General features: G+C 47.8%; 1 protein-coding gene and 1 long non-coding RNA gene across 2 annotated transcripts in view; both read left to right on the forward strand.

Annotated features, from left to right (window-relative positions):
- LOC310755764 overlaps positions 1–16,599 on the forward strand; it is a 355,649-nt gene extending 339,050 nt beyond the window's left edge. Inside the window, exon 2 of the long non-coding RNA XR_014544523.1 lies at positions 14,258–16,599. This is a non-coding gene — a long non-coding RNA (uncharacterized lncRNA). The remainder of the gene's footprint in view (positions 1–14,257) is intronic.
- On the forward strand, positions 709–16,599 carry CBX2 (chromobox 2). The gene is made up of 5 exons (XM_083598781.1): positions 709–1,012; positions 1,143–1,186; positions 2,460–2,525; positions 7,866–7,935; positions 8,727–16,599. The coding sequence occupies exons 1-5, from the start codon at positions 941–943 to the stop codon at positions 10,101–10,103; spliced, it is 1,629 nt and encodes a 542-aa protein (XP_083454907.1). The 5' UTR covers positions 709–940; the 3' UTR covers positions 10,104–16,599.
- Positions 16,600–23,165: the final 6,566 nt, after the last annotated feature.

The following is a 23,165-nucleotide window of genomic DNA, read 5'->3' on the forward strand; positions in this document are numbered from 1 at the left end:
AATCCAAATACGGAAGGTTTTTTTTTTAAAAAAAGGGGGCTGCTTTGTATTTACAAATTTATTAATGCATCAGTTAATAAAACCATTGTAACTCCATTTATGTGACGATTTGTCGGCGGGTGCCAGCTGTCCTTCCAATTCGATACGTTCCAGCTGACTTGTGCAAAGAGGAAGGGGGCTGTCACGATGGGGACCCTTTCCAGGGCGCCCCTGCAAACCGATCCCATGCGGTGCCCTCGGGATTCACGCGCCGGCCTGCCCACTCCGGCCCCCTTTGGAAGACGACGAGGTGCTGGCGAGGAAAGCTCTGCTCGCAGCAGCGCAGGTCCAAAACGAAGGCCAACTTCAGACAAAGTTCCCTGGAAGTCCTCGCCGCCGGCGCCTATTCAGGACTGACTTGAGCGTGTCCGCCGGGGACGGTGCAGTAAAAGAAAGAAAATCTGTCCGAAGCGTTTTCCTTATTTCCACCCAAGGATTAAACTCCAGGAACCAGCCACCCGCGCGCTCCGACCCAACTGTCCGATCCCCAGAGGAGGGATAGGAAAACGCCGCGTGAGACAATAGCCCCGGCCGCTTGGCTCCTTCCCTCCGCCAGAAGCAGCTTTGGCCCCGCCTTCCCCGCTCCTCATTGGCTCGCTGGGAATTTGGGGAGCCCCTGAGCTGGGCGTGGGGAGGCGGAGCCCGCTGCGCGCGCGTTGCATTGTGTGCGCCAAGGAGCCAAGGCGAGCGGGCAGTGAGGCGCTGGCGGCGGCGGCGGCGGCGGGAAGCGCGCGCGTGCCCTGCTAGTCGAGGGAGGACGGCGGAGGAGGAGGAGAAGGAGCAGCGCGCGCTCCCGGGGCCCCCCTCGCCTTGTTGTACTCGGCACAACGCTGGCTCCGCTACGAGCAAAGCAGCGGAGGGGGAGAAGCAGGCGGCAGCCCGAGCCGAGCCAGCCGGCGCCATGGAGGAGCTGAGCAGCGTGGGAGAGCAGGTCTTCGCCGCCGAGTGCATCCTCAGCAAGCGGCTCCGCAAGGTGGGCAGGCGGGCGGGCGAGGGAGCGGGCAAGCCGGCGGGGAGCAGCAGCAGCAGCCGCCTCCTTAGCGTCGCCTCTGGCTCTAACCCGCGCTTTCTTTTCTTCCTTTCTCTCTCTCTCCCCTCCGCAGGGCAAGCTGGAGTATTTGGTGAAGTGGAGAGGCTGGTCTTCCAAGTGAGTCCGGACAATGAAGGCAGCAGCTGAGCGCCAGCCAGCCGTTGAGCTGAAGGGGGTCCAGGGGCGGGGCTTGAGCGCGGGGAGATGCTGGGCCCAGGCGACCCCTGAGTTTGGGGCGGGGGGGGGAGAAACAAGGCGGGGAGGGGAGGGGGCCGCAGAGAGCGAGAGGAAGAAACGGGGTTCCGAGGCGCTTGCCCCACACCACCCCCGGGTCGGCGCTTCCGGACGCTTGGAAGTTACTTTAGTTTTTTGTTGTTTTCCCCCTGCGAGGCTCCTGCTTTCCTACCCCACAATCGGGGAGGTGGGTGGGAGGGCATCGTTTCCTCCTGCTGGACTTTCTTTTGTTTACCCATAATTGGTGCCTTAGCTTCTCTCTGTCTCCAGCACCTCCTTGATTTTGTTCACTTCTCTCCCTGTGTTATATGTTAACTCTCCCAAATTAAACCATGGCCAGATGCCATGGGTCGCCTTCACTACCCCTTTTTGTAGTGGGGGGGGGGTGGAACCGGAGGAGAGGATCTGAGGGAGCTGTTAGGATTCCCCAGGCTCCAGCAGAGAAGCTGCAACTGCTTGCCATGTTGTCTATGGATTCTCTTCTGAAACCTGAGATAGCAACTGATGCATGTGGTGTGTTCTCCCTCCCCCCCCCCACCTCATAGACTGGGGAGAGGGGTTGTCAACCTAAGAGGCTACCATCTCTGTTTACTCCTCCTGCCAGCTGCGCCTGCAAACCAGGCTTCCCCCCACCCCACCCCCGTTTGCTTTTATCCTTTTCTTGCTTGACTTCTCATTTTACTCCCTTAGCACATACATGTGTGTGTGTGTTCTCAAGTTATTCATAATCCACCTGAGGTTTCCCCTTTGCCAAGCGAATACTCCTTTTTCTGCTCTCCTCTCCTTTCCATTATGGAAAATGAACCTACCCTGTCATGTGCTGCTAAATTCTCACCCCACTTAACGACCCACAGTTCAAAAAAAAAAATTCCCACCTTCCCAATCAATTCTTTTTTCAATTCACTCTAAGAGCATAGCCGCCATTCAGTTTTAAATCTGCCAGTGTGATGGTTGTGTACGGCTAGGGCTGTAGCATTTCTGAGGGTTATTGTAATGAAACGTTACTTCTAGATTCTAGGGTGTGGTATCTTTGAATAAATGGGCATGCTTTATCTCAAAAGTTAAGAAATAAAAAACACTAGACATTTGCCTGTTATTAACTACTTGTTTTATAAAAAGAAGGTTGTGTTTACTGTGACTGGTTACTCTTTTCCAGGCATAACAGCTGGGAACCCGAAGAGAATATTCTTGATCCCAGGCTGCTCCTGGCCTTTCAGAAGAAGTGAGTAAGCCACAAACTGAGAGGCAGGGAGGGAGGGAAGGAGGGTTCCTCTAGGCTGCCCAGCTGGGATTATGGAAACAGAATACAGAGTAGACCATTGTGTATTCATTGTTCCCCCTAAATTGCAGTACTCAAGACAGACAGCCTTTCCTTGGTACCTAAATATAAAGTGTTTTAATGCCCTGGTGTGTTTAGTGGTCTCGGTAGACTCAAAAAGTCACGTCTTGTTGTGTGAGGGATGTTTGCAAACAATGCTTAAATCTGTAGCTTGCTTTTCCTGCTTCTGTACTGCATGTATTAGGCTACAATGTAGGCTTCATTTGAAAGTCTCTCTCCCACTTGCTGTGCTGCGTAAACAACACACATATGTAAGTAGCATGAGAGGGCAGCACCATGCAAAAAAAAGTCCTTAAACTTGATGGCTTGTAAAGTATTTGTATGTTTCAGCTCCAGTCTGCTGCTAGTGGGACGCATTGTATGTCCAAACTCACAGAAGAGAAACTTTAGAAGCAAAATAGGTTAGCTTTTGGCAATAGTAGTGCAGTCTCAAATTGCTGGCACTCTCCTTCCAAATGCCTTATAGTAGCCACTTTTTTCTGTTTGTTTTATAGGATAGCAAATAATAATAATTAATAATTACAATTAAATTTAATCCCAACCTAAAATTAGAAAAGATGTCTGACAAAATGCTGGAAACAATTTCTACTAACTGTTAAGAAAATATTGTAACCCCCTTACCTTGCTCAAAAGTCTCCAACTTGAGGTGTTCTGTGTTGTTCTTGGGTTTTCGGTTTGTAGTTGTAGAATTAAGAATGCCTAAAACTTATGATAGTCAAATCTGAAGCAGACTGCAAAGAGTTCTTGAAGGCATTCTCCATACATGAGTGATTGGGTAACAGAACAGCAGGCAAACTTTGTTTATTCATTTGGACAGGCTTAAGTCCAAGGTCTTTATATTTGGGCAGACTGTCTTAACCATCGGGGCAAATGGTGAGGAAATTCGCTAGGTGAAACCACCAATAGCTGCTGCATGGTTTCTGCCTTAGTCTTTGGTGGTGGGAGTCGGGGACCTAACATAGTATTTGCCATCCTTCACTCTGCAGTAACAACAAACAGTTTCGACTAGCCAACCACCTTGCAAACCACCTCTAGCCACAGAAATATTTGCAGTTCTGTTTGGTAGCTGGAGCAGCTTTCAGGGTACATATGCTGAGTCCCAGCAGCTGTAGTGGCTCCACATGTGGTTTCACATGCATCCTTAAATATATATATATCTGTGGCTTGAGGCTAAGCAGCTCTCCTGGTCCCCTACCCTGTTCCAGCAGCACCTGCTGAAATGTCTTTTTTCAGCATAACTGATCAAGGTGCTGGTGCCCATTTCTCTCTTTCACCTGCTCATCCTACCCATGCAAGTAGTATCCATGGACCCTCTCTGGTTGTATTTAGTAAAAATGAGAGGAGTTCTTGTTTCACCCCCAATGCACAACTGGAGAAAGTAACAGGGGCAGGTTGGGTAATAACTAAAATGATCTGTAGATTTGAGCTATTCTCTTGAAGACTATGCACCCCCATCGTTTAATCATCTGAATCAATATTACTAAGATAAGGGCATGGCAGAGGTTTGAATGTCATGAGTAGCACGGAAATAATGAATGTCAAAGATGATTCGTTCTGAAAACGAAAATCATGAAGCTGATAGGCTGCAACTGTGAAAGGGGAGGGCTTTCATAGAATTTGTTGCCTTGTGATGGTCTCTGCCCTGAATAGCTTTTTTTTTTTTTTTTAAAGAAATAAATGGTAGGTAGGTTCACAGAAGGTGGGTACTAGCAGTAAAATAACTTGAAATTGAATCTTTGTGTTCAGGGACAATGTGCTTTCAACCGTAAGGGTGTTGGTGGTGTGCTCTACTTGTACCTTCCATGTGGGTATCTGGTCTCTGTTGAAAGGAATAATCTTGAGCTAAGTACTCTGATTCTCCCCACTCTGGACGATTTTTGTGACCAGAAGATATAATTTGGGGTGGAGAATGTGTGGGTGTTTGCTTGCTGGAAACTGAAATGAAGCAGCTAAAGGAAATAATAGTAGTGCATTGGTCACCGAGGGTGCAATCCTGTGCTAGAGTTAACACTGGTTTAAGGGGCTTTAAGATTTGTCAGAAGTCCTTTCTATACCTCCCAGCACAGCACAGCCGTTCTGTCAGCAAAAGGAACAGATGGAGCAGCCGAAATAGGATGGGGGACAGATTCTATATCTCTTTCATCCATAGCTACACCCCCCACTTGCAGAATGACATTACACAGGTGTTAAAGCTGGTGCAGATAATTTCTCCTTCTGTTGACTTAAATGGGGAATAAAATAAAATAAAAATAGCCATAGGGTATGATGTATATGTTACTACCCAATCATAGCGTACCTCCCCCAGATAATAAAAATCCAACACAGGATGAATATATAGTGGGTTACATACGCTTCAGGTTACAAACGCTTCAGGTTACAGACTACGCTAACCCAGAAATAGTACCTCAGGATGAGACCAGAAATCGTGCTCCGGCAGCGCGGCGGCAACTGGAGGCCCCATTAGCTAAAGTGGTGCTTCAGGTTAAGAACGGACCTCCGGAATGAATTAAGTTTTTAACCCAAGGTACCACTGTAACTTCTCTGGCTCCATGGGCATTGTTCAGAAGAGGCAACTCTGGCAATGGGAGCTTGTGGGAAAAGGGCCCTCTGTGCATAAATGGAACACTTTTCACAGAGCAGCCTGGTCTCAAAACACACACACACACACACAGGAACTTGAGCACATTGAGTGTCACAGGCTAGAGCAAACAAGTACCTGATTGCAAACACACAACTCCACTCCCATGGCTTGTTGTACCTGGACAGAAAACCCCACACAGGTAAACAAAGGAAGTAAGAGCATGTGCTGTAATGTGTAGTTGCTACAACTGTTTCCCATCTCTCTGTCCTGCTGCCCCTTTGCTAGAATGAATGCTGTGCTGTGTCTTGGCTGAGCTATCTTGCTCTAACACATTGTCGTCCCCCCACTCCCAGAATAGGGAGAAGTGTCTCCTACACAAAGGGGAGACACTCGCCTTTTAAAATGAAGGCATGCCCTCTGTTGTCAGAGGCCAGGCATCCCACTCCAGCCATTGCTACCACAGTCCTTTTTGATCTTGAGCAGGGAGGGTCACAGCCTGGCTGCAGGAAGCATGGCAAACAGCCGCTGTGTGCACAGTGTTCCGCTACAACTCCTGGTTTGGGGGAAGGAGGTAGTATACTCCATCAGTGCAGTCTCTCCCTTCCCTTCCCCACACCGATCGCATTTAGCATGAGCACTGGCAGAGCATCTGGATGCATCCAGTAATAGGAACTATGTGCTGTGAATGCTACCCATTGCTTGTTTCTCTCAGTCTGCATCTCCCCCCGTTCCCTACAAGCTGTTCTCATACAACCGCAGGGTCTACCCCACACCATGGCCCAACTCATGACCAACAGCAGTGACTAAGCTGCACACAGCTGTTCTTTTATAGCAGTCTTCCTCAACCTAGCGCCTTCCACACATTGCTGGACTTCCACGTTCCATCATCCCTGACAAACGGCCCTGCTAGATGAGGCTGATGGGACTTGTAGTCCAGAACATCTGGAGGGCAGCTGGTTTAGAAAGGCTGCTCTGTAGGGTTGTTAAAATGACTTGCTCCAGGCAGGTGCATTTCGCCTTGCAAGTTCCATGGCAGCTATGCCAAGATCCTTGCAAGATCTTGTGCAAGTTTTCCTCCCTCCGCTTTGTTTATTGTGCTCCGAAACAATGGTTGTGAGGAGCCTACGGCCATGTGCTACAGACTGAGCCACTGAAGCTGATGGAATTGGGGGGCGAAGTTGCATTGCCTTGTGTTTTCTTGTGTGTGGTGACTCGGGATGGTGGTGTCCCTGTTGTGAGTCCATTGCCTCTCTGTGTGTGCAGCATGTAGGCATTGGCACAGTCCCTGATTGGGTGGGCTGCGGTGTTTTTTTCGATGGCTACTCTGGGCATACTTGCCATTTTTCTTGCTGCTTTTTATTTATTGTTTTCTAGGTGTGTGTTTATTCACTCTTGGTCTGGGTACACATTGGATGTGTTGACTATTCCATCAGTATAGTAGTGGCTTATCTCTGATCTCGGTTTATTACAACTATTGTGTTGCTCTGTTGGTGGAATGGAACCAAAAATCCAAATGTTTGGGGATATATGAAGACCACATATGTGAAATGAAAGAACATACACTTGATGTAGTAGATAATACGTGATGTGAGTTGAATACAAACAGATTACTTGCCCCGTAAAGTTTCCACTGCATGGTGGTTCAGCTGTATTAATGTAAATATATGGTATATCATCAGGTTCTACCACATTCTCATGTGTATGTAGGGCGGGAGAGCTTTACAAAATAGCAGGCTTGTCTTGTGTTCTTATAGCAATGCTTCCCCACATTTCCTCTGGTTGGATAGTCATTTGGTATTAATAATTGGTATTAATAATCAGTTGCTAGTGATTAGTGGGGAAATATTTCTCCAACGACAGAGTTTTGTATGAGTCATCTCTTTTAAGGACAGCTTATTTTCCCTGCTGCTTTGTCACCTTCAGTTTTCATGTTCAGATTTCCATTTCTAGTGTTGCTTGTGTACTACAAAAGAAAGAAGTACAGTACATGCAAGTTTAATGCATTTTTAAAAAATACTTATGCTTTGGCATTTAAGTATTTCTCTTCAATGAAAAACTAATATCTCTGAAACCATAGTCCTGTTTACATGTGTGTGTTGTGGACAAATGCACAAACTACTAAAAATTCATGTGTACAGAATGCAAATGGATAATATTAAATTGCTTGCACAATAGACCATCTCAAAACTTAAAAAGAATCAGTATTATATGTAAAACGCCATAATTTTTTCCTAAGAGAGCAACTCCAGAGAGAAGGAAAAAATGCGTTTTTGATCTCTTTGGAACAGTGCCATTAAACTTTTGAGATAACAAAAACAGAATATATCATCTGCTTCTGCACACATATAACCAGGGAAAAGTAGCAAATAGCAGTAATGTACAGAGGGATGGGTAGGGCAAATGTCTTTTACTGCTTAGTAACAAAGCAGGTCAATAAGCTAGGGATGGCAGAACACCAGCCATGGAATAGTACGAAATCAGGCAGGGTCATCTGCATTGTCAAATGCTGGCATTTATTTGAAAAATGGACATACTTTCCTACATTTCTCAAAATGGTAAACCCGTGGTCTTTATTCACCCATGGAATCTTCTGCGAGAAGAGAGACTTTGAGAACTGCACTGTCATTTTGTTGTCTTTTCAGGGAGCATGAGAAGGAGGTGCAAAATCGGAAGAGGGGCAAACGACCTAGAGGCAGACCCAGGAAGAACGTTGTAAGTAATGGTGATTTCTGGGAAGAAGCTAGAAATGGATGTTTAGTGCAGCAGACTGTGGGGTGGGGTGGGGACAGGATACATGCTTGCTTGCATAAAGACATAATTCACGTGCCTCTGTTAGAAAGTGTGTCTTGTGCCCTCTGTGGCTTTATGCCACAGCTGGTTGTGTGTGCCCAGTCCCCTGGAGTCTCCATGGGCAATCAGGAAACTAAATAATGCCTGTATCCAGAAACATTTCCTTTTTGAAGCCAGGGAAAGTGGAAATAGTTTTCTGAGTTCTGAAAATTAAATAGTTGTCCAGGTAGCATATTGTTATTGTTAGAATCTTACTTAAAAGTTTTATGTAAGGCTGCATGATCTTAAGTATTGGCATGCCACAAGAGAGAACCAGATGCCTTTTTGTAATAACAGGAAGTTACTAGTGTTTTTAAAATGTTTTGTAGTAGAGTAGATCTCTTTGCTTTGATGGACTTTCCATGCAGCGGTCCTTCAAAAACCTTCACTGACAGTATTACAGTGGTACCTCGGGTTACAGACACTTCAGGTTACAGACGCTCCAGGTTACAGACTCTGCTAACCCAGAAATAGTACCTCGGGTTAAGAACTTTGCTTCAGGATGAGAACAGAAATCGCATGAAGCGGTGCTTCAGGTTAAGAACAGTTTCAGGTTAAGAACGGACCTCCAGAATGAATTAAGTACTTAACCCGAGGTACCACTGTACTGAAGAAGCAGAACATATTAATGTCGCTCCTACTCTTTGCATGTGTGTGTTACTTTGTTTTTAAAGGAACCGGAGGTGCCTGCAAAAAGCAAATCCAGCAGCTCTTCTTCCTCAAGCTCCTCCTCATCTTCCTCCTCCGATGAAGAGGATGAAAGTGACCTTGAGACAAAAAGAGGTCAGCGGAGCAGAGAGAGCCACCCAGTGCCTCAAAAGAAAGCTCAGATCCTGGTTGCCAAACCTGAGAATAAGGACCCTATTAGGAAGAAGCGTGGGCGGAAGCCTCTGCCTCCGGAGCAGAAGGCAGCGAAGAGGACTGTCAACCTGACAAAGGTGCTGAAAACAAACCAAAAGGAGATGGGAGGCGGGGGAGGAGCTCCCAAACTAATGAGCAAGATGCAGCCGCAACACAATGCTCAGAGTTCTGGCATTGCCATGCTGAAATCCCACATGAAGGAAGCCCAAGGTGCATTTGGTGGGTTTTGTTCCGGGGCTTCCTCCACCGACAACCTCTCCAGTATTGTGAAAAGCACCTCGTCTGGGAGCCCCAATTGTGGCATCAGCTGGCAGAGCTCCATCGTACATTATATGAGCAGGATGTCACAGAACCAGAACTCCGCAGATGCCTCTGCAGTGGGGAGGCTGACGCTCAAGTCGGCCATGTCCTGCAAGAGTGGCCTGGGGCTCGATTTAAAACTGAAAAACCAGAAAGCCGGCGGGGATCTGGAGTTGACCGTGCAAGGCTCCAAGGTGACAAAGAGGCCTGGCAGCAGCAGCGCGTTGGGGGAGCAGAAAACAGGGTACGGTGCTGGCGCCCAGAACTTGCACAATGGCAACAAGCCCCCCGCCGGCTCTGGCAACAGCCACCCAGCTTCCAACCAGGAGCTCAACCTCCAAGCTTTAAATCTGCAGAGTGTGAAAAATGGGATGAATTCCACAGGAGGCGGCAACCTTTCCCGCCATGCTTGTGGGACTGTGGCCAAGGGCACCGATGGCAGCCTAGCTGTGAGCACAGGTGTGGGCAAGGGCAGTGCCGGGCCTGGCAGCGGCTCAAACGCAGGGGCAGCGTTGGCAGGCGCAGACCCTCGCAAAAGCGAGAAGCCGGCACAACGAGCAGCTGTGGGCGAGAGGGATGCAGCCGCGAAAAGCGGCAAGCCTCCGTGTGCCCAGGAGGGGTGCCCTGCAGCAGAGAACCACAAGGCTTCGGCCCTCTCTGAGATGAGCACCGGAGAAGAGGAGACGAGCTCGGATTCAGACAGAGATTCTTCTTCTTTCCCCGGAGCAGGCCAGAACATGTCTGTCTCCGTCCAGACTAGCCAGGACTGGAAGCCCACTCGCAGCCTCATCGAGCACGTCTTTGTCACAGACGTGACAGCTAACCTGATCACAGTGACTGTCAAGGAATCACCAACCAGTGTTGGCTTTTTTAATCTTAGACATTACTGAGCTCGGAGGCATGCAGGGGGAAGATAGGTTTCCCTCCCGCTCATCCTGTCTCATTGACTCTACCTGACTGTTGCCTTGGATGCCAGAAGGGGAAACAAAACCCAGCTGCTCCCACCCTTTATAAGCTATATGCTATGACGCAGTCACTCTGCATTGGGAGGCTCTGCGGTGGTTGACCATGGTAGCTTCCGGCCTGTAGTTTTATCTATGGAAACTCCCTGAAGCATGCAGTGGGTTCTTCTCGGGAGCCAAGTTGTTAACGCAGCTGCCAAAATATACTTGATGCGGTGGGGGACTCTTTCTCAAGAGGAATGGCTTTACTTGTTGAAACCAGCCATTATAGAAGAGGGCAAAGGCTGGTAGCCCAGGTTTTGCTGTGCTTGGGGACTTCTTAGCTTTATGAGTTAGAAATGGCAGAGAGAAATGGAGATCTAGCCGCCTGGTAAGTTGGGGGGAGAGCAAGCCCTCCAGTACAATAACATTTGTGTTCTCCAAGGAAAACAAATTCCTCATTCCTTCCACCAAACTATCCACATTCAAACCTTGTCATTTCCTAGGACAGTGAAACCCAATCTAAACCCGAATGCGAATTTAGGAGGCTGCAAGAGAGCATATGAAATGAGAATGATGTTTACATTTCCTTAAGTTGATGCCTTGGATTTGAAAGCTAAAGGGGATGGTGTAGAAGTGGGCATTGCCCTCAGAGCTGACGGTGCTGCTTGCTGCAAGGCCAAACTGGCAGTGGGCTGCTTCAAAAGGCTTGCGTTGAACATTGGCCCCTGGAAGCACCAGATCTGTCTAGGAATCCTTGTGCCGTAGTGTACAGGAAATCATTCCAATAAAACAGTCTCTGAGGTCTGCTCACGACACGACACCCTTTTTCACTTGCATGAAGCTGCTCAGAGTGGGGAATCCAGCCTCCTTTTCCTTATTAGCACCAGGGGTGTGTTTGAGGGATACTTTGCCCATCGCAAAAAAATTACATGGGAAACACATGTGAATCATTGTTAAGAGTTTAGCTGTGCATTCATGTTTGATGAAGCCGTGGCCAGTTGTGGCTTCCAAACATGCTTATATGCAGAAAAAAATCCATACGTGCACTGGTGATAAATGGTTATACAGGGGGAGTCTTTTAAAAGAGGCCCCGTGGAACATGTGTACTCTGTATCCACGGGGCCTCTCTTAAAGGACTCACCCTGTATATATGTAGGTGTGTATGCATATTTATATATTTTCCTCACAGAGAAAAAATAGAAGCAGAGTTCATTCAGTAGTACTCCATGTAGACATTTTGTAGTCCTGAGGTTTTGATGAGCGAGAATGTTGCTGATATCTGCCAATCAAATTTACCTGAGGGCATTTGGGCAACAGATCCTTAGGGTTTCTATTGGACCGATCTCTTCCTCCGCATTCTTGCTCGCAAGCTTGATACAAAACATCCCATGCATATAACATTTGGATGGGGAGCTCAGCTTTCTTCTCCCTTACTGATGTTTTGGGCTGCATGTAGATCCGGCATCCCCGCATCATATATTACTAGCCTTCACACATATGATGCAGAGTCAAAGTTCTCCTTGTGATTTGTAGTTACAGGAAGGGTTCATTGTGACATCACCCTTTCCTGCTTACCAGTGACTGAACCAGAGAGGTCAACATTTGTGTTGAGCCTGAACTTGCCTGAAGTCAAGATGTGACTCAGTTTGAGTCTGTTTTGCTTCTCCCAAAATAGATGTTTCCTATGGGTCAAACCTGTAATCCAGGTTTGCACTAGCACCGAGCAGCATGTTTATTTCTGTCAGAATTTGACTTGTGTCCCTTCTAGCTTGTCAGGACTTCAGCATAACCCCAAGACCATAGCACGCTCAGAGGGGGAAATGGGTAGGAGCAGAGGATGTCTAGATCAAGGGTGGCTAGCCAGTGAGTTTTCTGTACCAAAGGTTTTCTGTACACCCAAAAAAAAAAAATCTAACTATTTGGCATTATTAATTTTTGTTAAGCAAATTAAAAACTGTTTTACTGGGGTGATCCCCACTGTGGTGCTGTGATGTTCCCACTGACATGCTATGGAAAGTCAGCCAGTCCTCCAAAAACTACCATAAAAGTAAGGGGAAATGTGTGTGCGTCTTAAGGAGCGAATGCAGGCTGCGCAGCTATCGCTGAAGCCAGAACAGCAAGAGGGATTGCTGCGCAGTGATCCCTCTTGCTTTTCTGGCTTCTGGGATTGCCGTGTGATGCCTCTTCAGGGCAGCAGGAGCATTCCTCCCAATGTGCTGAAGAGGCTTTGCGTTGCTTTCGCTGAAGCCAGAACAGCAAGAGGGATTGCTGCGCAGCAATCCCTCCTGCTGTTCTGCCTTCTGGGATTCAGAATATTTTCTTTCTTGTTTTCCTCCTCCAACACTAGGTGCGTCTTATGGTCGGGTGCGTCTTATAGAGCGAAAAATACGGTGTGCGCCTTTGGCTTGCAAAGGCACCATTTCATTCTCTGCTGTTGCACCATTCCAAGAAGGAACTGAGCCCCCACCTACTTGTTTCCTCAGCCCTAAGACCTTGGAATGGTGCTGTGCTGCAATAAGAAGAGGCACTTTTGCAAGGCAAGTGGGAGGCTCTGCTGCCTATCCCTGCACTGAGCTGATTGGGAGAATGAGGCAGGGAGGAGCTGTCTACTTTCATCTGGCTGTGCATGCAAATGAAGGGAGCATTGGCCACACTGCAGCCAATGAAAAGGGTTAGCCTCTCCAGGTCTCCATTATTTATAATGAAATGCTTTCAAACATTGGCTACAAGGGCATGCAGCTGTGTAGCTTTCATAATCCTAGGGTGTATGAACATTAAAATACTTGTTTATAGGAGCTGCTCAAGGACAAATGGGTGTGTCCCAGGCTTAATTGTTCTGAAAGTTGAACAGGTTGTGTTTGCATCTTAGTTGGTAGTATGACTGTCATAATATCACCCAGGCCCTAGTTTGCAACCTTTGGACCTTAAAAAAAAAGAAAGAAGTGGTTTGGCCTTCAAGTTTTCCTGTTTATGAGAAAGGAAGGTGCAAACCTTTTGGGGATATTGTGCTGTTTACACTTAGGTTAACTTCAGCTGTAGATGGAATTGGATATTAAAGCAGGTTGGTTCATTCAACCTTGCTTACGTAGAAGTAAATCCCATGGAAATCAATGGGTTTTGTTTCCAAGTAACTGCATTTATAAACCTGGTGCAAGTTTATAATGAAGCAGTGATTGTTTAAGAGCAGTTTTAAGTTTTGGTTAGAAACACTAGCCTGGATTCAACTAAGCCAGTACATTAGTGGAAGCCAGCAGAAAGGCTCTCGCTAACTCACTGGGGCTTTCCCCCCTCTCCTTCCCTCCAAATCTACTCTCGAGAATTGGGAGAACCCCCAGAATAGTGCTTGGGAGGAGGAGAGGGGAGACTGTTCCCTCTGGTAAGGAGGCAGAACACTTGTATTAGACAGTTGGTGCATTGGACCTTCTCTTCAGAAGGAAGCTAAATAGGTGGCTTGTACATTGTTCAGAGAGCTTTCTATGTTTTGGTGAAATTGAAGTACTAATTGCTAGAGTGCGCACAATAGTGGTTCTAAAAACATACTTTATAGTAACAGTATAATTCCATTAAGGAACTTTGCCCAGACCAGAGTAAAGAGTCCCATTGGCTGATATGTACAATGATGTCACTGATTCTAATGTAGTGTGTATATGTGACCGTAAAGTCAACTTCTAAATGAAAAGCATCCTTGTATATAGCCTCAGAAATGGAAGGAAGCATTTATTCTGAATATGCAGGTGCACTTCACAAGGGTCTGCACTCCTCTGCCCATTTATTGTTCTCCATTCAGCTGTCCTTGTTTTTTGTTGGCCTTGCAGAATAGGGACTTGTGTCTTAAAGCAGAGGCTCTAAACCATTGGGCAAGACGTTATGGTCATATTACTGCCCTATAGCTTTAGAATACAGTGGTACCTCGGGTTACATACGCTTCAGGTTACAGACTCCACTAACCCAGAAATAGTGCTTCAGGTTAAGAACTTTGCTTCAGGGTGAGAACAGAAATCGTGTTCTGGCGGCGCGGCAGCAGCAGGAGGCCCCATTAACTAAAGTGGTGCTTCAGGTTAAGAACGGACCTCCGGAACGAATTAAGTACTTAACCCGAGGTACCACTGTATCTGCTTCAAGACACTTGGAGCCCTGTTTTATAATGGCCACTTCTGTTCATTTGTTGTGTTGTGCTTTTGTTTTGCCCCAGGATTAATCCTCAGGGTCTACATGGCCTTAGCACACAGGGGTCTTGTTTTTCTTCTCAGCAAAGCATGAATGTCTCACTTTCTGGGTGCCAAAATGCAACAGTATGTTCTGTTGGTCTCTCTTAGTATAAGCTCAGCCAATGAATTCTCCATTTGGAAGGCTGAAGGCCCTCCACTAGCCAATAATTTGAAAGCTCTTGCCAATGCCTGGCCCAGACTTAGAGTCCTAAATGTCGTCGTGTTCTTTGTCATGCAGTTGGCAGGTCTTGTTTTTGCAGTCACAGAGAGGGATTTCATAAACTTCAGTTGCCTGCTATCTCATTGACTTTGCTGTGCATCAAGTGTTTATCGCATACTTGGTTTCTGTGAATCTTGATTGCTTTTGATTTCTGCAGTGTGCCTTCTGGAGAAGTGTGCTTGCTGGCAGCAGTCTGATGCTGCTGCCACAATGAGGTGGCTATTAAAGCCTTAGAGGGCCAAGGTTCTGTAGGAGAGAGACTTCATACTATCCTAGTGTGCATGCTGTTTTGTCCCTTTCAGCTAATCGAAATGGCAGCTGTCTGCTAGAAAGACATGGCAGCCTCCTGTTTTGCCGAGGCCATCCTCTTTCCACAAGGGGGAAAAGCATCCATGCTGTATTGGTTAACTGATGGCATCCATTGATACCGCTGAGAATTCGGGAGCAGAAACAAGCTTTTCCTCCATCCAGAAATCCTACTGGCTCAAATATAATCTCTTAAGCCCTCTCTATGTTATGTGTGTATACCTGTGTTACACAGAGCTTGCAGTGTTGTTACTTACATCAGTATATTTTCCATTTTGCCTCTGTGCATCCTGTTTTCTTCTAACTTGTGCCATCGGTTGGTTTTCTAGATAAGCTTCTTCTGTCAACACAACCTGAAATATACAACCATTTGCTCTTACTGAGGGGGCATCCCTGCCTGTTTCAAACTTCTGTACAATTTTCTTGGGATTCTTGACTTTTGCTCTTCAGACACTGCCATTGTAGACAAGCTTATATTCCACAGCTTGCCTGGAATATTGAAGAGTCTGTTGCTCTCTTTACCTTAGAAGTTCTAATGCTGTGCCTTTCTATTAACCAGCTATTTCAATTCCAAAGTCTGTAATCTTGAAAACGCCTTACTAACCAGCAAGGTGATCCACTCTTCTGACAACTTGAGTTGACTCCATTCAGTTGCTTAATGTGGAAGTGAGTGAAACATTTAAGGAGGGGAGGGGGGAATCTATTTGACAAGTTGTGAATTCATATACAGTTTAATCTGTTGTGGCAAATTGGTGCTGACCATGTTTACCAGTTGATAAAGTTAGTATTCAAAGCCTATCTTTATATATTTTTCTTAGGTTTGCTGCTATGTGTCTTGAGTATATTAGTTGTGTGGCAAACTGCTGTTTAAAGTCTTGTCACTACTTTCTCAAATTTTGAAGAGTTTTTGTTAAAAATAAAAAAAACATGAATAATGCTACAGTATTTGTATATCAAATGGATATTTTTCATCTGGAATAATTAAGTTGCTCTTTTGCATTGGCTGGAAGAAGTTATTCGTTGTAAGTCACTTGGTTAAAGGTGTAGTATGCACAGTACCAAAACTATAAAAAAAAAAATCACAAAACCGATTTAGTTTTATATTTTGCTGTTCACGTTCCTATAATATTATGTGTACCAGTTCTGCATTCAAAAAGAATTGCTTTTACAAGAAGAAAACTTGTGAGAATTGGTTCTGTGCTTTTTGTAATGTGTGTCAATCACTGTGTGTTTAATTTTTTTTTTAAAGCCAAATAGTTCTTGTATGACATTTTCTAATTGCTTTAACTAGAGCTGTTCCTTTGCTTTTATGCTAAGAGAACAAAAGTTGGAGATGTTATTACCCTGGGAAAGCTTAGGTTCTTTGTTAGAGTGGGACAGACTTTCCAGCCAGAATATTAAATAAGGCTGAAAGCAATGTCTGCCCATTGATCTCACTGTGGGTTCATTGCTCCATTTGGGGTTTGTTTGCTTGACCCTGGCTGGCTGGCTTTGCTTGCTTCTCTTGTGTGATGTCTTATCTTCCAGTTTCCTTTGGCCATTAACTTTAGTTTAGGCTTGAGATTTCTAGGCTGTTTTGTGTGTTTGTTTTTTTTAATTTATTTTACAGGTTAAAAGGGCTCCTAGAAGATGCTATGCTGGACAATTTTTGTATAACTTTCAATTCATTGTTTTAGTATCAATAAATATTTTTTTAACTTTTCAGATCGCTGTGGCCTATGCATAGTTCAATTCCTGTACTTGAATTGATTGGTTGTATTTCTATGTGCAACTTTCCATTCAGATGGATCCCAAATACTTCCTTCTCCACTGTACTCTTTCCCCCACTGAAAGAGAGAGAGAGAAATTATAAGGTACTAGTGTATTTAAATACTGGGCAAAAGAACTATCTAATGTATCAGTAGATGTACACAAGAAAAGAAAAACAGTCAAGTCCTTCTGCTCATCTGACAACTTGTGGAACATTCTTTATAACATCTTGTATAACACCCTGGCACTATCAACTGACAATTAACAGGTCCAGAGCCGGTTCTGCCATTAGGTGGCTGCCTCAGGTTGCAGAAGCCCCCAAGGTAGCAGCCCCACAGGCTCCCTGCCACTGCTGTCAGCTGAATTTGTATCTGAAATCATGTGAGATCTCGTCCAAATTTTGCACTTACACCAGCACTGCTTCTCTGCTGATGGCAAAAGCGGCGCCAGTGGCAAAAGGTATGGAGGCGGCAGGGCAGGGAAAGGTGTTTTGCCTCAAGCCCTGAACAGGTGTGTCCACAAATTACCGTAATCTAATGTTTATTTTCATCTCGTCCACGTGACTTGCTAGAAGAAATTTCTACAGATAATTGGAGTGTTTTCTAACACAACCTGCCTAACCGTGTGTGTGTGTGTGTGTGTGTGTGTGTGTGTGTGTGTGTTTGTAAGAGAGAGAGAGAGAGAAAATATCTCAGCTGAATCATGCCATGATCAAATCCCTAGACTCTTAACATCCAAACACTACAGTACAAGTCTTTGACTTAACAACTACTGCAGCTGCCCCGGCCCAGAGCAACTCCCATACAAAGCTGCTGGCTATTTTCTCTCTAAATGCGCCATTGTGGGAATCTGTTCAGGCAGTCAGTGCTCTACTGCCAAAGGGCCTCTTGTGGCCAGAGCCGGTTCTGCTGCCGAATGTGGCAGCGAAGCTCTCCGGGAAGGGAATCGAAAGCGTCTAACGCCTGCGTGAGCCCAGAAAACAAGTTACAACTCCGTTTCTTCAATGGCCCATTCTTTGAGCCCGCGATGGCTCCTATGGTGCTATGATGACCCGGTTAAAAGGAGCAACGGTAGTTTATAAGCCGCTTGGCTCGGGGAAGTTGGTGGAAAGGGGTGGATCCCTACATTTCCCACCTCCACCGTCTTCCAAAAGTCAACAGTGTAGGAAGTGGGGTGATAAATAGCAGCTGAAGCGCAGCATGTGCAGAACTCCTAGTATGGGAGAGAAGACGAGAAAGGGCCACACCTCTCTCATAGGTCACGGGGATTATGGGAGTTGTAGTCCAAGGGCGTTTGGGAGGCCACAGGTTGCCTGCCCACCCCTGTTTGTGTCTCCCGGGGGCCGATTAACTTGGCAGACATTTGCCTCCTGGCGAGCTCATTCCCAGGCTGATCCCGCATTTCCACCGGCTGTTCTCAAGCCCAAGAGGCCGCTGGATGCTGCAGTCGACTCCTCCAAGACCAGCAGGTCTTCTCTAGAGGAAAATGGATTTCGCCTCGCAACTTAAATTTCCTACTGCTTAGGCATACCGCTGAATGAAGTTCGCTGCTGAGCCAAGAGAAATTTCTTACGGGTATCCTCCCCTATATAAATTGCTGTGGGTGGAATGAAAGACTTTCCCTGCGGGACTCGAGGCCGAATCGGGAGTTTCCCAAGTCCATACGCGTCCCTTATGAAGAAAAATTACGGTTCCTTTGATGTTCCAACGACTTGCTCTTGAGTAATCGGCTGAAGCGAAAAACCTGTACTTTTGCTCCATAATTAAACGTGGTAAAAATCCTCTCCTCCCACCTCCTTTTCTTGCAACATTGCATGGCCGCTGCAAAATTCCTCTTTTTGCTTGGAGAAGGGAAAGACGTGGATGATCCTTCTTCCCCTTGGGCTAAATGGTTCTGTCTGAAATAAAGACTGCAGCCGCACCGAGTTTGTGCTTCGGCCCATCCACGGACACATCGCCATCCTCAAGGGACGTGGACTGTTTGAACCCCGCGCCAACTGGTGGTTGCGCGCTCGCGCTCTTCCTTTCCCCTCCGTTTGCAGCGGAGGCTGCTCCATTTGGGCAAGCGAGGCACAGCCCCACCAGCCCCTCAGCCGGTCCCCCACCTCCACTTCTTGCCTTCCTGACTTGCCCCCAGCCCAGTGGGCAGCACTGCCCGTCAGCTTCCTCCCCCTCTCTGCCGCCCTTTGTAGGCCTCAGCAGGGAAGAGGAGGGGGGCAAAACCTGTTATCTGCCCGGCTTTACCCCCGCCCTGCAGTCCCTGCCCAGAGGCACCAGCCACCACTGCCCCCTTGGTTAAGTCCAGAGTAAATCCCTCTGGTCTTCGTCCATGGAGTTTTCTTGGCAGGGATTGAGTGGCTTGCCGGTTCCTGCTCCAGGTGGATCTCGTTTGGTCAAAACTCTCCACTATGACCTGTCCATCTTGGGTGGCCCTGCACGGCATGGCTCATAGCTTCTCTGAGTTATTCAAGCCCCTTCGCCACGGCAAGGCAGTTAAAGAAAGCTGATCGCCGAAGAATTGATGCTTTTGAATTATGGTGCCGGAGGAGACTCTTGAGAGTCCCATGGACTGCAAGAAGATCAAACCTATCCATTCTTAGGGAAATCAGCCCTGAGTGCTCACTGGAAGGACAGATCGTGAAGCTGAGGCTCCAATATTTTGGCCACCTCATGAGAAGAGAAAAGACCCTGATGTTGGGAAAGATTGAGGGCACAAGGAGAAGGGGACGACAGAGGATGAGATGGTTGGATAGTGTTCTCGAAGCTACCAGCATGAGTTTGACCAAACTGCGGGAGGCAGTGGAAGACAGGAGTGCCTGGCGTGCTCTGGTCCATGGGGTCACGAAGAGTCAGATACGACTAAACGACTAAACAACAACAACAACAAATCCCCTAGAAGGGCTGTTCTACCCTAGTCGACACGGAAAAAGGAAAGCGGCCCGGCGGAGCCTCCGCACCTCTCTGTCGTCCAGAATTGAAAAAGCCACGCTGTCAAAATAAATCCTGGACGGCTAAGGGGATGGATGGTTCCCTGCTCCTCTCAAGCTTGGGGAAGTCCGAAACGTGAAAACTCAGCAGTTCCATATCAAGGAGTGCAGCGGTTCCAAACACAGCTTGTATAACACCACCTAACGAGGGAAGTCGCCTAAAAACAACAAAATACAGGTCTCGCCGCCTTTCCTAAAAACAGCGGAGGAGACGGCGAGTTCCTTGGCTATTTTCAGGAAAGGACTCCAAGACCCCGAGTAACTGGATCCCTGCCAGAAACTGAATAAGATCTTTCCTCCCACACCGGCAGCGCATAGGAAGCGAGGCTGGATGCGCAGGGCGCAACGGGGGGTGCGGGGGGTGCTGGCGATAGAGGGAGAGGCGCCTTCCCACGCGACGGGGGTGACCAGCCTTGGCGACTGAACTGCATCCGGGACAGGACTTTCGTGTCAGCTCAAACCTCGTGACACCTGGGCGCCAAGCTCAACTCAGTGCAGACATTGACAAGGAACGGGTGGAAGCATTGCAGAGATGAATGCTCACCCTTAGCTCCGAATGGCCCAAGGCACCGCCTTCAATCGTCTTAGAATCACAGAATCGTAGAGTTAGAAGGGACCCCCTCCAAAAAAAGGGTCATCAGACTGTTCCTTGAGCTCCTCCAGCCCCTTCACGGAGGAGGCCGTGAGCAGCCTTGAACACAACGCGAAACAAAGAACGGTGCCTGAGCCAGACCGCCGGCTTATCTAAGCCGGTCCTGCCTACACTGGTTGGCAGCAGCTTTCCTGGGGACATTCCAAGCCACGCCGGGAATTGAACCAAAGCACCTCTTCATGCGAGGCTGAGCTACCAGTCTGGCGCCCGGCTCTCCCTTTTGGACAAAGAGGGGAGTCGGTGTTTTGAAAGGAATGCGGGCTTCCTTGATACAGTGGTACCCCGGGTTACAGACGCTTCAGGTTACAGACTCCGCTAACCCAGAAATATTACCTCGGGTTAAGAACTTTGCTTCAGGATGAGAACATAAATTGTGCTCCCGCGGCGCGGCAGCAGCAGGAGGCCCCATTAGCTAAAGTGGTGCTTCAGGTTAAGAATAGTTTCAGGTTAAGAACGGACCTCCGGGACGAATTAAGTACTTAACCCGAGGTACCACTGTATTCTCTCTTGATCTCAGTAAGGGAACAGTCGTGGCTGAGCTGATCTTTCCGAGAGGAGACGCAGAGGCACCGTGCAGGGACTACTAAAAACATCGGACTAACACCAGCGGGCAGAACCGGGTTCAAATCTCCGCTCAAGCCAGAAACTCATTGGCTTGTCATTGGATCCTCTCTCTCTCCCGATCCCTAATGTTGTTTTAAAGAGCACAAATGGGAGAAGAGAGACCTCGCTTTGCGCCCCTCGAGTTGCTTTGGAGAAAAGACACGGTAAGAATCATAGGAGCCAACCTCTAGGGGCCGAGGGGTCTTTGCCCCCCCCCATACAATATTTGAGGGGGCCCACAAAGTTGATGTGCATTGCCATTCAAATGGTGATAGATTACGTGGGGCGGGGCTTACCTTCCTCCCCCCACCCAAATACTTTTGTTCAGGTTGTTAAGAATGGTCCTAAATAAATATGAATGAGATGCTTCCAAATCGGGAGCCTTTGGGCGCATCCTTCATGAGGACTGGATGCTTCTTTGCAGGACCACGCAACCCAACTTAGGTGCCGGCTGCCCACAAAATTCCCCGTGAAGAGGCCGGGCACCCACACATTTCGGCGCCAGGGCCATGCACGCTGCAGGGCACCCACAGCCCCGGGAACCCACGGTCGCGGGACCAAGCTGGCTCTTCTGCTTGCTAATTGCTGGCTTGGCGTCGCGGGCAGCCGAAGGGAAACACGCCGCAGCAAACAATAATTAAGCGAGCACCGCGTCTACCGGAAAGGAGACGCTCCCGACCAAAACTTGGCTTTTCTGATAGACAGAACTGTTCGCTGTCCTTTCTCAGCGTGAGACATTCAGGATCCAAGATGGCCAGAGATGGCTGGGATGCAAGACTAGGTGGGCGAGAACGGGGCGAGAGTGGAAACTCTACCTCCAGGAAAATCCTAAAATTAAATCATCTAGTCGCTCTGGAGTTGCCCCTCTCTGTCCTTCCACCCACCCCCGTTTTGTTGTTGTTTTTCCCGAAGGTAAGGCGACTTCTGGGGGTGGGGCGCTCTTATAATTCAGAAGTTTCTTAATGAAATGCAAGCCGCGGTTCGTTCTGTGGCTACTGGCTCATCGCTCGCTTGAGAGAAGGTTTTATCCCGCTTAAATATACAATAATTGTTGCTGCTACTCATACAGACGACCCGCAGCAACATGAGCTTACTCATGAGTAAGGTAAACGACTTCACGGACCCCCAAGACAAAGGGTGCTAAGAGTTAGGGTGGCCGTGGCTGTTCTCAGAGGCAGCCAGCGCGAGTTGTACTCTATTTTCCTTTTTTTTAGCAGGAAAGAGCACGGGGTGCCGGACGGCTTTCATCATTCCCCAAGCCAGAGTGCTGCCTGCAGGATCCCACTTGAACCTGGGAACCTCAGATTTAAATCCCCACTCAGCGAAGAAACTCAGCCTACCCTCCCTCTCAGGGTTGTTGTGCCAAAATGTACGAGGAGGAGGATGGGATGAAAAGTTAACTTTTTCAGATCAGGCGTCGGCTGTTCTCCTTCAGGGAGGATTGTCCTTTAACTCCCCCCGCTCCATCCTCCCCCCCACCCCCGCCCAAGTGAACACAGAAAGTTATTCTAAGTCTAAGCCATCTATTCTAAGGCATCGAGTGACAGCCGCCCTTGGGTGCTCCGCAGTCTGGCCAGATTAGCAGAAGTCCTGCGCATTTCGCTCTGTCTGGTCATGGGAGAAGATAGCTAGGACTTGGGGAGACCCGCAGAGGACGCTCGGCATGAAAACGACTTCTGCTTCCCCAGAGCTGCCAGAAATGCGATAGTACTCTCCTAGCAACGTCAAGGCTAGCGGAGAGTGGGGAGGCAATGGAGGCAGTTCCGGAGAGAACAAGAGGACGCTTCTCCACTGCTGTTATCTCCATAGCTAACCTTGAGCTTCAGCCGCTCCTTAATCCTAAACGAAGCGCAGCAGGCCGAGGGCTGTCCGGCCCTGTTCTGCTCGAGCTTGCCGTCCTTGGCTTGCAGCATTTAAAATCTGAGGTGGGGGTGCTTTTCCTACTCTTGGTTCGTACTTTACCTCAAGCTCTCCAGACTGGCGATGCAGAGACTGCTCCTCTAAAGGTTAAGATAGGGCTTTCCTTCCCGTTTACTTCACATTTGCTCAGTTTAGAGCATTACTTGGTGTGTAATTGATGACTTGGCTAAGAGGAAAACTTGCATCGTGTGAGCATTTCCTACCATTGAAGTCAGTGGGAACGCGAATGAACCTCGCGATTCTGTTGGATGCAATAATGCGCACGCGCGAGCACAAACACACACACTCGTGGCCCCGCTCCACTTAGAAACCCAGGAGAACCGCTTAGGAACCTGCGGGGGAGAAAGTCCGAGATGGACCCCTG

Source organism: Podarcis filfolensis (genome assembly GCF_964270895.1).
Source record: "Podarcis filfolensis genome assembly, chromosome: 2".
In the NCBI taxonomy this organism is placed as follows: domain Eukaryota; kingdom Metazoa; phylum Chordata; class Lepidosauria; order Squamata; family Lacertidae; genus Podarcis; species Podarcis filfolensis.